We start from the raw sequence: 14,723 nt of genomic DNA, 5'->3' as shown, positions 1-14,723 counted from the left end.
GTGTAAGGCAATGCTGCCACTAATCTGTTATGATCTTTAAAAAAAAAGTGCAGTTATTATAAAGTGTATAGACTTAGTTATTAGTATAAGAGACACTTAGATTGCCTTAACAGAGAAGCACATGACAGAAAAGACAGTGAGGTTGGCACATACACTTGTGTAGTCTAACTTTGCAGTATAGAAGCACGTCTTTATTGGTTTATGTCGCCTTTTTGAACCCTGGCACCCTGCACCACAGCAGCAACACTAACCTCAGAGGTTACAGCACCGATCAATAGCAGGAGAAGTGATGAGCTCAGCGATGAGAAACACAAACTGTGCATTATCAGATCTACTTATTGAGCCAAAAGCAAACGGACTTGTTCTAGGTTTAAATCAGGCCAAATGCAAAGAGTACAAAATAGGAGTTGTAAGGGAAACTACAGCAACACTTGCACACTCAGTGTTGGACTGCTGTATAACAGTATCATACATCCAGCAACCCTATACAAATCTTTCTAAAAGTGGTAATAGGTGGACAAGAAGTCATGAAACCAGCTTATTCCCTAATTTATTTATTTTGTGTTCAACATAAACAAGAACATATCTAGAGTGCAACAAATTACTCTCATTAGAAAAGCAAAAGTGGAAAAAATATTTCACTAAGGTTCGGATTTACGAACCTGCACATGAACCACAAGCAGTTATTTACAATAAGTACATTTAAACAGGAATAGTCTGGTTTGGGAATGGCTCCTCTAATGCTGGGCATACACTGTGTGATTTTTGGCTCATTTTGAGCCGATTTTTCAGTCGTGCGACCGTTTTGTTGATCGGTCTGAGTTTCGCCTTCATCGTGTGTCGTGCATCGTGTAGTATACGTGGGGTAACGAGAAGCGATTAACACGTCACGACCATCTGCTGATCATCAATCGTTTGGTCGTAAGAAAATCAAACCTGTTTGAAATCCCGCCGGCCATCGTGAGGGTGTCACCGCAGCCTCTCACACTGCACACGCGCAAACACAGAAATGAAAGTGAAAAGACGGAGCAGCACAGCAGTGCAGCGTGTGATCTGGACACAAGCGATGGAGGCACAACTTGTAGAACTTTGGCAAGCTCATCTCAGCCTTTTTGATGTGGCATCACAAAATTATCACGACCACAACAACCGTGAAAATAGTTGGATCTACACTGCTGTTCAATCACAGCTGCCTGATCAATGTTTTTCATTAGCAATTTAGCAAAGTTGATGGTGGTGGTGTGTGTGTGTGAGTGAAAGACAGAGAGGAACAGATTTTCTGTTATAACCTTCATTTGATAGACGCACAGTGTGAGCACTCAGGTCGCATCAGAGCATCGGACCATATAGTGTGAGACCCTGCATCGTGACCTACGAACCCCTGCGAGTCAATCGTGCAGTTCGAGCAGGAGCTGAATAACGCGACTGAAAAAAATCGCACAGTGTCTGCCCAGCTTAAAGTATCACTGCCTGTAATCTAATGGTTACCAACATATACCTCTCTGAAAGGGATTACTTTATACGTCGACTTCTTGTTTTTCAGGGATATTTACTGTACATTTGGTATTGTGGTATTGGAATATTTATATAGAAGTGTTTTTGACTAAGAAAATGAATGTTATCGTCCACTGAAATGGGCACTAGTTGTCCTAAAAGCTCCTTAAAAAGCCTTCAGTTGATCCAAAATGCTGCAGTGAGAGTAATGACAGGGACAAGAAAGAGAGAGCACACTGGCTTCTCTTCATTGGCTCTCTGTTAAATCCAGAATCAAATTTAAACTCCTTCCCCTCACATTCGAGGTCTTGAATAATCGGGCCCATCTTATTTTAAAGTGCTTATAGTACCGTATCACTCCAATAGAGCACTTCGCTCTCAGACTGCGGGCTTGCTTGTGGTTCCTGAGTATTTAAAAGCAAATTGGGAGGCAAAGTCTTCAGCGTTCAGGCCCCTCTTCTGTGGAACCAGCTTCCAGTTTGGATTCAGGAGACAGACATCCTCTCTACTTTTAAGATTAGGCTTAAAGCTCTTCTTTTAGATAACGCTTACAGTGAGACACTGCAATAGGCCCAGGGTCCTGGGGGCTTCTTATGATGCACAGCGTTTCTTCTCCACTCACCTCTTTTCACTCGCTATGTGTTTATACACCACTTTGCATTTAATTATTAGTTATTATTAATCTCTGGCTCTCTTCCACAGTGTGTCTTTTTGTTTTGTCTCACTCCCAGCCAGTCGCTGCAGATGGCCGCCTCTCCCTGAGCCAGGTTCTGCTGGAAGTTTATTCCTGTTGAAAGGGAGTTTTTCCTTCCCGCTGCTGCCAGATGCTTGCTCACAGGAGGTCGTCTGATTGTTGGGGTTTCTCTGCATTCTTTAGCTTACAATATAAAGTGTGACACAGGAGTGTTTGAATCCTGGATGAGAAGTTTTAGGTTGAAGTAATGTTAGCTATACCTCAGTTAATAATCTAACATCCTCCAACACTCGGTTAAATAAAGGTAGTCAGCTAAGTGAGTAATGTAAAGTGCTCCTCCTATTTAACCACAGTCTGTAATGGCCAACCAGTAACAGAGACAGCACCACCAACACAGACAGCTCACTTTCCATTAAGCCAGACAAGTCTGCTGAGATCACTGGGGAAAAATTAAGACACCGTCTCTTTAAATCTGTCTGCATGACTAACTATCCCACAGGAGGGATGAGACAAAGCACAAACTATTTCATGCACAAATGATTATCCTTTATAATGTTGAAACCCTCGATGGAAGAGGAGGTAAAGAAGGAGGATAGCTAGGTTTTTTTTTTCTTCCCTAGTTTCTCTTTTCCTCAAACTGTATGTGATCATTTCAAACCATGGGTAAAAAACCAAACAGTCAGAGTGCTTTGTTAAACATTTACAGATAGTGATTTAAGCCATAAAGAGCACACTGATCAGTGCACTTACTGAATCTGCAAATATTTCCATTGGACTGTTTGGTAAAAAAAACACAGCACAGCTGCAGCTAAAATTGTGTTTCAAAGCCCTTTTAATCTTGTTATGTTCTTTAATTAATGAGTGAAACATTTCAGCTTTAATGCCTGGCCCATATTATTTAGCTCTTCAGCTTTTTCCCTGTATTCCAGTTCTATCTGGATCGAAACCAAATATCTGCATAAACAGAATTTAGCCTAATGCTTGACTTTAACAGTTTAGGTACAGCGGGCATTAATAAAATCCTGCTTCTGCTCTGAGCCCAGAGGACAGAGGAAGAGCAGCTGACTGGGACAATAGAGAAAGGCACTAACTGTTCTCACAACAAGCATGTCAGACTACATTTAGACCAGTTTTACCAGGTTTTTGAAAAAGCCAAGCAATCTTAATGAAGCTTAGGATAATCTTCAAAATGAATTATCTGTGTGCATTAGCAGGCAACATGATTACTCAATTATTTAAAGTAGAACCCTGATCTAGGGGCTGGTACACGCATGCTTTACTAACCAGCATGTATAAATGCCACTCTAAAGTAAATACAATTTAAAGCTCGGTAAAGATCATTTTTTCCACCATGAGGAGTGACATCACCAGGTGTTCCCCACTATGCAGCGGGGGGAATGACAGCGTCATCTGTACAGTAGATCAAACAGCTCTTTGCACAGACTCCCCACTGCTTGGCTTATTACAGATGGGGAAAGTGTTGGGAAGACTGCGATGAACCACGAACAGGCACCAAAAACAAAGCCTGGCAGCTTCAGACAAACTACACATAGAAAGTCTGCAAATGCTAAAGTGAAATGAGACTTTGAAAAGATGAAAACTCCAGCCGACATCACTCTGCTCATCACTGCTCTTTAACAGCCTCCGGTTTTGTTTTTGTGATGTTTTCAGTAAGTAGAGAAATTACTTCCTTGCATGTTTACTCAGGCTGGGTGCTCTTTTCAGCCGGAGTGATGAAGATGCAGAAGAAGCAGTTGAGTCACGCAGAACAGGTTGTAATTACCTCCCCTTAAGCCTCAGTGTACTCTGCATTTGTGCTCTTCATCTGGCCTCTTTCAAACATCTGCTGTCTTGAAACCTCAAGACCCCATCCGAGGAATACAGCACATAATGTTATTCAGCATGCTGACATCTCATTTCAAACCTTTCAGGCCTTTCAGCACATTGTTAAAAAGATCAACTGGCCCAGTCAGCTCTCTTCTCTCATCAGTGCTCACCAGTGTCTCTACCTTTCATCTGGATATGTATTTATTCGTAAACTGATCTCATTTTGCAGGTTTTTATTTGACATTATTCTGTCATTCTTTTGGTGAAAGACAGTGGTCATTACACTCTGAAATGCAGTGCAACGTGCATGGGCGAAGAACTCTTTAAGGGTCAGGAAACAGGTCATTAGTTTAAACCCTAGACACAAGTGCAGAGCAGGTGTTCGGTGCCACGGTCGGCCGATCCCTCGGGAACTCCTGCCACTAAGGTTCCCCTGACAGAGCCATCAAAATTCCCAGGAGTGCCACATAATAGCATGCAGGGTGAGTGACCTGCTAATACAAACTGCTCAAGGACTGTTTTTGGAAATGAAGGTGATTAAAATCAGTCATTACAGCACTGAGAGCAGATTGCACTTTCTGAATCATCCTGATAACTGCAGTGGAGTCGGTGTCAGCCTAAGGGTGAACGTGAACACTGACAAATAAGTGAAAACCCCAGGGGGGAGTGAAAGAACCTGGAGATGCTTTGAAGAGTTCAAAGTCGTGAGGACAAACCTGCTCTTGGACCGTGGCACAGATGAATCATCTGCTATTAATATACAGTCTGGGCGCACAATCTGTTTATGTGGCCACTTCGGTGTGACAGCAGAGCCAGAGACGAGCTCAAGTTTGAATTACCAGCAGTGCTGCATGTACGTGTTCCAGTTCCCAACAAACAATGCACTCTGCAGCAGAAGCTACCTTATAGGTTAAGGGCTTGCAAGAAAATAAACAAACCTAAAAAGCAGGAAAACTATGATTTTATGGGCTAAATTGTTGCCTTTTTACATGCATCATCATGATGCATCAGTTTTTGTTTTATCGGTTCACAGGCACCTATTAAATTGAGACTTCGTTATTTAAAATAGAAATCTGGAACCATATATTGCAGAAAAGATCTCAGTTTCAGGGATCTGATCCAAATTAGTCTTCAGCCATAATTATCTTACCCATCTGTCTACGAAAACAGAAGAACAACTTCTCTGAACTTCCTTTCCTTTTTCGTTTGTAGACTTACACATAGACAAACCACAGAAGGGAAAGTACATTGTAAGCATACACACAAGTGTATCACTTTAACCAGTGCAAACTCTCAAAACATCCAGAAAGTGTCACATGCCGCCGATTACAGCTGAACAGGATCGCTGGTGGACTCGATCTGAAACAGCAAGCTGAGCTGTAGCATGTGACCCAACGTCTGCAGGTGTGGCACTTCTTTGTGTTTACACTGCTTTTGCATGTCTTTTTCATCTCAGTGCATCTTATTATGTCAGAAAGGGACATGTCTTGAAAAGGTTCAAGTGTAGCAACCAAAGCTACACTTCTGATTGTTTATTCTTTGTTCCTCATGACGGAAAACCTCCCAGTTCCGCCGACCCCCCTCGTCATCTCAGGCTCCAAAACACAGTTCAAGGTTTTCAGGCTGTTGCACTGTGAAGTGGGAGGGCGTGTGAAGGCTTCCTAGCGTGAGAACTCTGAAAGTAGTTTACTTTTAAATTCCCTCTAGCGCAGTGTACTGGCAAGAACCTGGCTATACAACATCAATGACACACATCGTGTTGTAAACAAACTAATGCAGTGTGGTTCTTTTTAATTTCTTATTTAAAGGCAGTAAAAGTACAAAGCATACACCACAAAAAGTACCTGGGATGACACTAATATTACACATACTATACCATCCCATAGTATTTTCTTCAAAAATGTAAGATATGTTATATATAAACGATTTTCTAGCATTGATGGCAGTCAGAAAACACAGTCAACACTGAGCGCAATTCAACAAACAAATTTAAACATGGTGTGTAGAAGTGTGCGTGCAATAACGTTGCAAACAAACATTATGCTGCACTAGTTTGCTTTGTTCCTTAAAGGTTAAAGTCCACGTGCCTGTGCAGAAAGTGGTTACACATTGCCCCAGCCGAGTAAATATGTGAAAGTTTACTCTGACTCTGATATCTTAGCTTAAGCTTCACTTACCAGCTTACTTCTTTACAACTTTGTTACAGAGAGACAGAGAGATGCTCCTGATGGCGACGGTTTGCTGTGTAACATCTCGCAACCAACAGTTATCTTGCATTGTACTGTATAGGGCTGCTCGATTATGGCAAAAATGATAATCACGATTATTTGACGATATTTATTTAACCCTTTAAGACCTACCATAGAACCAAGTCCACCAGAGCTTATATTATTATTTTTTTTACATGCTGTAGTGCCATTTGTGGGAGCATTTCAAGTTGCTATACATCAATACAACTGTTATAGCCCATATTTTAATAATATGTATGCATTAAGTCCATAGTAATTACATAAATTGCAAAAAAGTGCAATAAACTACAAAAAAAATTGAAAATCGCTTTTGTTTTGTTTACATATATTTCTACTTGGAGAAATTTAAGAGGTTTATCCCTCAAAACTTTAAATACAATAAAGTTGCAAAAAAATAGTTTCCCACCACAGGAAATTTATTTTGAGTGTCTTCATAGTTTTATTTTGGAGATACAGCAATTTTTATATACTGCAGGAAAAACAAAAAACAATCCTATGATGCAAATTTGCAAAGAAAACAGCATGTGCATCATTTCACTGTGGGAAGTGTTACGAACAGCTGATAGGAACGGCAAAGCGTGTTTCTGGAATATTATGTTTTTGTTCCTGCAAGCGCTTTTTATGCAATTTTTGCAAAGCTATATGTGGAACGAAACCGTGACCTAGGACAAGCTGATGGCATCAGATGTAAGTACAACTCCTCCGGTTTCATATGCAAAACAAATTATTGCGCTAGCTTACAAGGTTCAGGTTCTACAGGGATTTAAAAATAGTTACGCAAAACGGAGCGTGCTGCTCTGACCGGCTTTAAAGGGTTAACAATAACTTTAAAAAAATAATATAAAATAGTGTGCAACACCACTGAAGTTTTTTTTTTTTTTTAAACTCTCTTTTCAACCAACGGCAGTCACTCTCCAAATAACTTCCGGTTCGATCCCTGGGCTCTCTGTCCTGGTCGTTGTGTCCTTGGGCAAGACACTTTACCCTACCGCCTACTGGTGTTGGGGGCCGATGGCGCGATATGGCAGCCTCGCTTCTGTCAGTCTGCCCCAGGGCAGCTGTGGCTACAACTGTAGCTTGCCTCCACCAGTGTGTGAATGTGAGAGTGAAAGAATAGTGGCATTGTAAAGCGCTTTGGGTGCCTTGAAAAGCGCTATATAAATCCAATCCATTATTATTAAACTAAATATGAAATATGAGTAGCTGCGTGTATCTTAACACAGAGAGGCCTCTGCTCCAGAAATAGAGGTTCACAGAGGGCCGTTTCATTCCTCACACAGCAGCTGGAGCACAGATAGGTGAGGTTGCTGTCTGTTACTCAGGGGTTAGGGTAAACTGGCCCAGTTGTGCACCAACTGGGCCATTATTGAGCTGTAATGTAGCACACTGCCCACCCACAGTTCCTGTAGAAGTTCTACTGTAGAGTTACCCGTCTCTAACATCGTCTGCACACTTCCACAACCTGACTCCATGTCAAGTTAGTCTCAGTCTTAGTGGGGCGGCAGCAGCAGCCTGCTCTCCCAAACAACCCCCGCTGTCCAGAGAGACAGGGAGAGAGGCACGGGGACTACTAATGAACCCGAATGCCATCCGTGGCGTTTCAAGAGCAGCAGAGCATGCATCTGATTAATCTTTGTCCTAATTAGATCGAACAATTAACCTGCCCACCACTGAGCTCTGGAGCCTGATGACTCTGCACGAGCGTCAAACCTCCTGTACATTTAAAAACGAAGCGTGCCCTCACACTGCAACTTTCCTGGTTTTCACAGCGACCAATTAATTCTAAGTAACAGCGCACAGCCTTCCGTGTGATATCTGGGCGGAAGGAGGGACAAGAGCTCCGAGCCGTTTCTGCTTTTCACTTCAATGGCACTACATTTCTGCGCTTTTGATTCAAAGTCAGAGGAGGCACTGATGGGTCTCATCACAAATTAAGTGTGAGATGCGAAGCAGAAAGAGGAGGGGAGAAGGGGGAAAAAAATCCAATCTTCATTAACATGGAGATACTCCCCCGATGTGAAACGCCTTGAGGACATACTTGTTCACTCACTGACTGGATGCTTTAAAGCATGCACTGCCTGCTGATCTGAAATATTTGAAATGCTTCACTTGTTACATGCACTGCATCCTCATAACAATGTGGACAGGGAGAATGCAACCACAGAGGACATGTACCTAGCCGATCCCTTATTAATTAACATGAGCTCAGCTGTAGGGATGCAACTGGAAGCATACAGCCCTGTGACTGGACACTCTGGGAGGTTTTCTTTTTTTTCATAAATCATGTGTGCATGAGCCACAATTGCACAATGAAAGCTCATGAAGCTTAAGCTTGTTTTCCCTTTTCTTTCTTTCTTTCTTCTTTTTTTTTTTAGCATATTGCACAATGTAAAGTACTGCAAAAACTGTTCTTTATAAATCTGCAGTATGGCTCTTTAACCCAGCTGACCATACAACGTTAGCTGGGTTAAAGTGTACTGTTTTGTGTAATGTTTTTGAGGCCCTGCCAAGGACAACACGACCAATGTTGCGAGTGATGTGAGCCCATGTTGTGAGCCCATTAAAAGTGACTGGGTCAGCTGACGGGGCTCTTCTGGCAGCAACAAGTGCTTGACAGTTGGGAACTTAAAAAGTGCAGTCGTTACGCAACGTGTCAATCCGTGTTTGAACCTTTGTGGAAACGCTCAGTTTCATTTAATACGCGTAACTTTTGACTGCACTGAAAGCTGCGATAGATCGCTGCGGAAATGGCTGGCAAAACTCGAAAATAAAAGTTGAAAATATATAGCAACGCGTCAGATTTTACTAGTTAAACGTTGCGGAAGCTAAATGTGGGAGTTTCTCTTTATTGCAAAACCTTAACACGTGTAGTGTTGGGTAAGGGAAGGAGAAAATCCACGAGTATACGTTAAACTCGATGACTTTCAAAGGGAGTTTGGAAGCACTCTCCGAGGCGTGCGCTGCAGGCTTGTTTCGCTCTGTAAAGTTGAGAGCGTACACAGCAAAACTCTCAGCGAGCACAGCTGTTGTGAGACTGACCTGTCCTGGAGTAGACGGTACTTCTGTCATGTGTCGTCCCAGTGTTGTGCTGCTCTAGGTGGACCGAGTCCTGCACGGGTCCGGGCCACAGTCTCTGAGAGATTGCATCCCTGACAACTCTCGCGCCGCTGCCCGTGATAGAAAATATGTAGTCCATTACTGTACGGCTGCAGAACCTAGCTAGCTTAGCTAACAAAAAGAGTTTTCAAAAGTGTTTAAATAGCCGCTCTCATCGCGCAAAAAGAAAAACAATGCTGACAAAGCAGCGACACTCAAACTCGTAGTGTGAACGAACCTCAACTACTCCACACATTCCAAAACAGGAACTATTTGAAACACGTCAACGGGTGCGCACTGTTTTTGCCCCTAGTGGACTCGAACGCAACAGGCTGTCTTCCAGTGCAGCCTACTGCCCTATTGGCCCACATTTACACTAACTGCATTCCACAGAAGGTTCCTATATTTGATGTAGCCTCCTCAATAACATAGCTAACCGCTTTACTTTGCTTTAGGAAAGTCTGAATTAGTTGTAGTATTGTGTTCCTATTGCTTACAAACTGTGTATAACATGGTAGCACTTTAAGTTGTTTTTTTATCCAGAGTAATGATTAATAGGTTTGTAAGCTTGAAGATGCAAGAAGATAAACACATAAGTATTTAAATGTGTTATGTTTGCAGCTACACTGTGTTATAAACCACACATTACATGCTCATAGATGAGTGTATGGCTAAGGATTTTGGTCAAACAAAGCTTAAAATACAATTTTATCCACAGATAAGCATTTGAATGCAGCTTTTACTTTACAGGCAGGGTTCACATATTGTTACTTCAGGTTACATTCTTTAGGTTTGCAAATATTTTTTTAATGCTGAAGTTCATTTGCAATGAATCACAAGTTACAGATTCAGTGCTGATTGAACGCAGACTTTTAAAAAGTCATTCATGAAACCTGAACTTGAAAAAAATCTTTACAAATAAAAAAATAAAAAGGGGAAAAAAATGAAGCTCAGCACAGCCCACACCGATTTCCACATCGTTGCTAGGAGATTTGATTGCCATCAAGTGTGGGGCTTTATAGCACCCTGGAGACTGACATCCATCTGACTCCCACCTTAATAACATTCTAATAAATTGAGACTCTCACATCCGGAGGCAAAGTACACCTCCGTGCCCATACTGTAAGTGACTCAAGGATCCAAAGTGAGAACTCTGAGAGCTGCGACATATACGCGTCTGCTCGTCCACTGATGGATAGGCAGAGATGGCATTTGCTGTGCGCAAATGAACATGGAAAAGTGAAAAGCCGGCAGACCGGAACAGGGTGTGATGATTGGGAAGCAGCCTCAGGTTGTGAGCTGGAGAGCCTGTGATTCATTATTTATCCCAGGGGGGCAGAGCTGCTCTGGTAAGTAAAGAGTGTAAAGACAGGCCCTGTAATGATCCAGCAACACATTCACATGAGAAACGTTAAAGATGGGGAGGGGGGAGAACTTTTCTTTGCAAGGATAATCAGACAGGAAAAGCACCCGTGTCTCATTCCCAGTATGTGTGCAAGGCCAGCTGAGGTTAAAGCATCTGTTATATCTGAGTGCATTGAAGCAGTGAGGTTTGAGAGTGCCAGCCATTTTCAATACTGAAAGTGCTCCATCTGCTGGTTGCCTTAGGTAGCGTGGGTATTACAATAGTGCATCAGAACGAATGCAGTTTTGAATATATGAGATTTTACCTTTTTTTTTTATTTTGAGAAAAAAATGACTTTTTCCTCATCATCTTTGACATCATCTGCCTTTGTGGTTCTGTTCAAACAAGCAGGGCTGCAACTAAATGCCTGCTTTCACTGTCTATTAATATGTCACTTGATTTAATGACTGGACAATTACTCATTTAGTCTGTAATAAAGCTGAAAAATGTCCCCTAAATGCCCCCAATTCCTGTTCCTAGGATGTTTAATTTACAAGAAAAATCAATCAGAGACACGCTTATAAGCCGGAAAGCCTGAATGCTCGAAATTTTCTTTAATTAACCACTTAATCAGCTATTACAAATGATCGGCACCTTATCGCGCTGCGTTTCAGCTGCCCTGCAGTCACGCAGGAGAAGAGGTGTTTTGTGACAGATCCAGTCTAAACATATGTGAGCCTGAAGCAGGGGGACTGTTCAAACTAGTGTTTTTTTTACTTCACAAATGAAAAGAATATAGCACACAAACAACTTCGACAGCATATATTTTTATATTTGACGTTGAATCATAAGCACCTGTCCCACTTTTTTCCTCTCTGACCTTGTGTAGCGCCCTGCTGGTACACTTGGCACTTGAGCAATGTCTTTACACTGGCCCAGCGCCACCCCAACAAACCCCACCCCACTGCGGGGCCTCGTAGCTGCGTGATGTACTGTGTTGCTGTACAGCTGCCCAGAGCGGTCATCAAATCATCCATAACATACTCAGAGGGAGCCATCCTCTCTGCGCTGTAACCCCATAGGATTAGAGATATACCGAGCAGTCGTGCACGCCAAACAATAACACCCAATCTAGTTTTAAAGACCTATTTTCTCAGAGAACTCCTCCACTCTCTAATTAAGCCGTAAATGTGACCAAAGAGGGAAAAATGAAAGAATTCCCTCTGTGCTCATCCGACTATGAGCATCATTGCATGGAAATTATATGAGTTACTTTGTTCTCCTTAAGCCTGCATGTTTGATGTGTGTATTTCGTGTATTTTAGAGGTGATTAAAGAGACCCTGGAGCAAATTAGCTAACTGACATTTATTACGCTGTTATGTCCTTCTGAATTTTTGCAAATTATCCCGTTTCTATGGACTTACAGACCATTATATTAGGTATATTTACAATATCCTAAAGGGACACGTTCTAATTTGGTTGCGTGTTTACAAGGCACGCAAAAGCTATATCATAACCTTTCTTATTAATTTCTATCTGGATCAGAGCAGTATTTGAGAACCATTTTGTTTAATGGAGAAATCTTGCTGTTCAAGTACCTGCATTAAAAAAAACCCCAGTTGATGTCAGCTGCTGTCAACAAAGGCCCTGAGAGGGTCCTGTGCGTGAGCCTTTGTCATCATCTGGGTGTTAATCTCAGCAGTTTCCCATTCAGAGCCAGGTTGGTTGGCACCTAATCCTGAGAACAGGGACGTTTTCATTACGAAGAAACACGCAGGCCACCGGGGAGCTGCTGCCACTTTCCCTGTTATCAATGAACAGAAGTCACAAGTAATGTTGCATAAGCAGTCTGAGCTGAAGCAACACGCTGAGCATGTGCATGCACTGTAAAGCCTGTGTTAGCATGTGCACACGCTTACCGTATGCCCATTTCTCACATAGTCTGCCCCTTCTTCCAGACTTTTTTTTTTTTTTTTCGTTTGCGGTGGAAATCACTAGAAAAACACAGCGCAGAGTTCACTCGTGTGACACAAATGCACCTGCTGGCAAACACAACCGAGCCTTTCCGTGTACGGCACTGGTTGCTTGTAGTGAACGCATCTCACGTGGCATTTCCAGAAGCATCTAACAGAGCTGGAGTGTACGCACAGAATGTACAGCACAAATTGTCCTGTGTTTCATGAGCGTTATGCTCTATTATCCCGCAGCTCTTACAAGATGACGACCAATAAAGACGGTTTGCTGCCAGGAGGAATCAAGCGGAGGCATACAGACAATGGCAGCAATCACAGGTGTTTAACAGCTCTTGTCAGAAAATGCCGCTTTCTCTCGGGCTGTTTCACTAGGGAAGTAAAGCTTTGCCTCTCAAAAGCTTGTCAGTACTACAACAGATGAACATGTTTTTCACATTGACAGCAGGAGCCAAATATTCATGAGAGGGAAACATGAATCGAATGTTGTGTGGTGCCTGTTAAAGCCAGAACAATGCCAGGCTGAGTCACTGGATCATCTGGAGAAATGCGCCTTTTAATTACTCAGAGCAGTGATTATATAAGTCTGACTGCTGTCAGTCAAATGTTTGCCTTGATTTTGCACGAACGCTGCGGAGCACCTTCCATCTTGCTGCTTACATGGGACTATACAAACATTTGTGCGAGGCTATTTGGCCCATGAGTCATAATCCAGCATTGATAAATCATGTGTGAAACTCTTATCAGTGGGATGCAAGCAGCAATGAGTAACCATGCATTTAACCACAGACTGCATAGGAGAGATGCGCACAGCCTGAGTGACGTCATTCACTGATTTGTGAAGACCTGCTTTGAAGTCCTGAGCTGAGGATTTTGTGCATTGGCATCATGGTGTTTTGAAACCAGACATGATGATTGTGGGGTGGATAGCATAGAGAAAGCACACTTCAAGCTCATGCATTGAGGACTGGACACAAGCCAGGACCTCACTTAAGCGAATGCTGCTTTATCCTCTTGTATCACTGTTGTGTATTTGTGACTTGTTAAATAAGCCACAAGCAGACCACTGATCAGGTTCTTTCCATGAATGTGCAGCAGCGCTGTTTTTAAGTGCAGAAATAGAAGGATTATGTTTGTGGTGCTGGGGTGTGGTTTGGATGCTGGAGTGCGACACTGCAGACTGTGACAGAGCTGTAAACACCGTGTCTGTACATGTCCGTAAAGGTTCTCAGTCATCTAGGTTATTGTAGGAAACTTTAACACATGTCGTGCAGGGTGACATCTTCAAGGAAACGCAACTTCTTGAAGTTTCCTTGAAGACGTTTCTCCTTTCATTCAAGAAGCTCTAAGTCTGTACATGTTTTTATTAGAATATGTAAATTCTTCTCTGACCAAACTGACCGGATCGACACCACACTCAAGTTTGTCGAGCTGAAGCCAAGAGACCAACAGCCCAGCTTAGTGTAAAGATTAGATGTGTGCCTTCTTATTAGCAAAGACAATGACCGAAATGAGAAGGGATCACATGTAAGTAGTTCAATGATTACTTTCAGTCAGTGTTTGGAGTTCTTTTTTTTTTTTTTTAAAACTGGCCATCAAATAGCAAATCATCAAGCTCTCCGCTGGGCTACAGCCTTGCGAGTTGGAGTAGAGATAACCAATCTCAAATCTCATGCCAGCTTATATCAAAAAGGCAAGGTCAATGTCATGCTTCAAGGTTAAAGCTAAACTTTGACACAACACATAAACTACAACACTGCTGCCATGAGGAAAAACTGAACCTTTAAAAGAGGTGTTCTATTTTAGAAGATAAGCTGCTTGTCACAGTCAGTTGTGCTCTTTTATACATTTGGTTTTATATTGAACTCATTCAGCAGACCTTAGCTAACGGTTTCTCCTCACTATAATGCGGATTTGTGACCACGGGATCCAAATATATCATCCAAAAAGTGGATCTTTAGTTGCCTCTAAGAGTCTTATGTACACAGAGAGAAACAGATACAGGAATAAATGAGACTGGATGAATAAAGGCTCCACAGTCAGGTTG

General features: G+C 42.3%; 1 protein-coding gene across 4 annotated transcripts in view; it reads right to left on the bottom strand.

The window, feature by feature from the left end:
* Positions 1-14,723, bottom strand: part of oxr1a (oxidation resistance 1a) — a 186,668-nt gene that overhangs the window by 64,495 nt on the left and 107,450 nt on the right. Inside the window, exon 1 of one of the 4 annotated variants that reach the window (XM_080896644.1) lies at positions 9,304-9,659. The exons of the other annotated variants lie outside the window; for them this stretch is intronic. Coding sequence (XP_080752770.1) covers positions 9,304-9,460 — 157 coding nt within the window. The 5' untranslated portion in view covers positions 9,461-9,659. Of the gene's footprint in view, positions 1-9,303; positions 9,660-14,723 lie in introns of those variants that run through there. 4 annotated transcript variants of the gene reach the window in all.

This window comes from Rhamphochromis sp. 'chilingali', assembly GCF_963969265.1.
Source record: "Rhamphochromis sp. 'chilingali' genome assembly, chromosome: 11".
NCBI lineage: Eukaryota > Metazoa > Chordata > Actinopteri > Cichliformes > Cichlidae > Rhamphochromis > Rhamphochromis sp. 'chilingali'.
The sequence above is the reverse complement of the archived record's forward strand: the minus strand, read 5'-3'. Positions and strand labels throughout refer to the sequence as shown.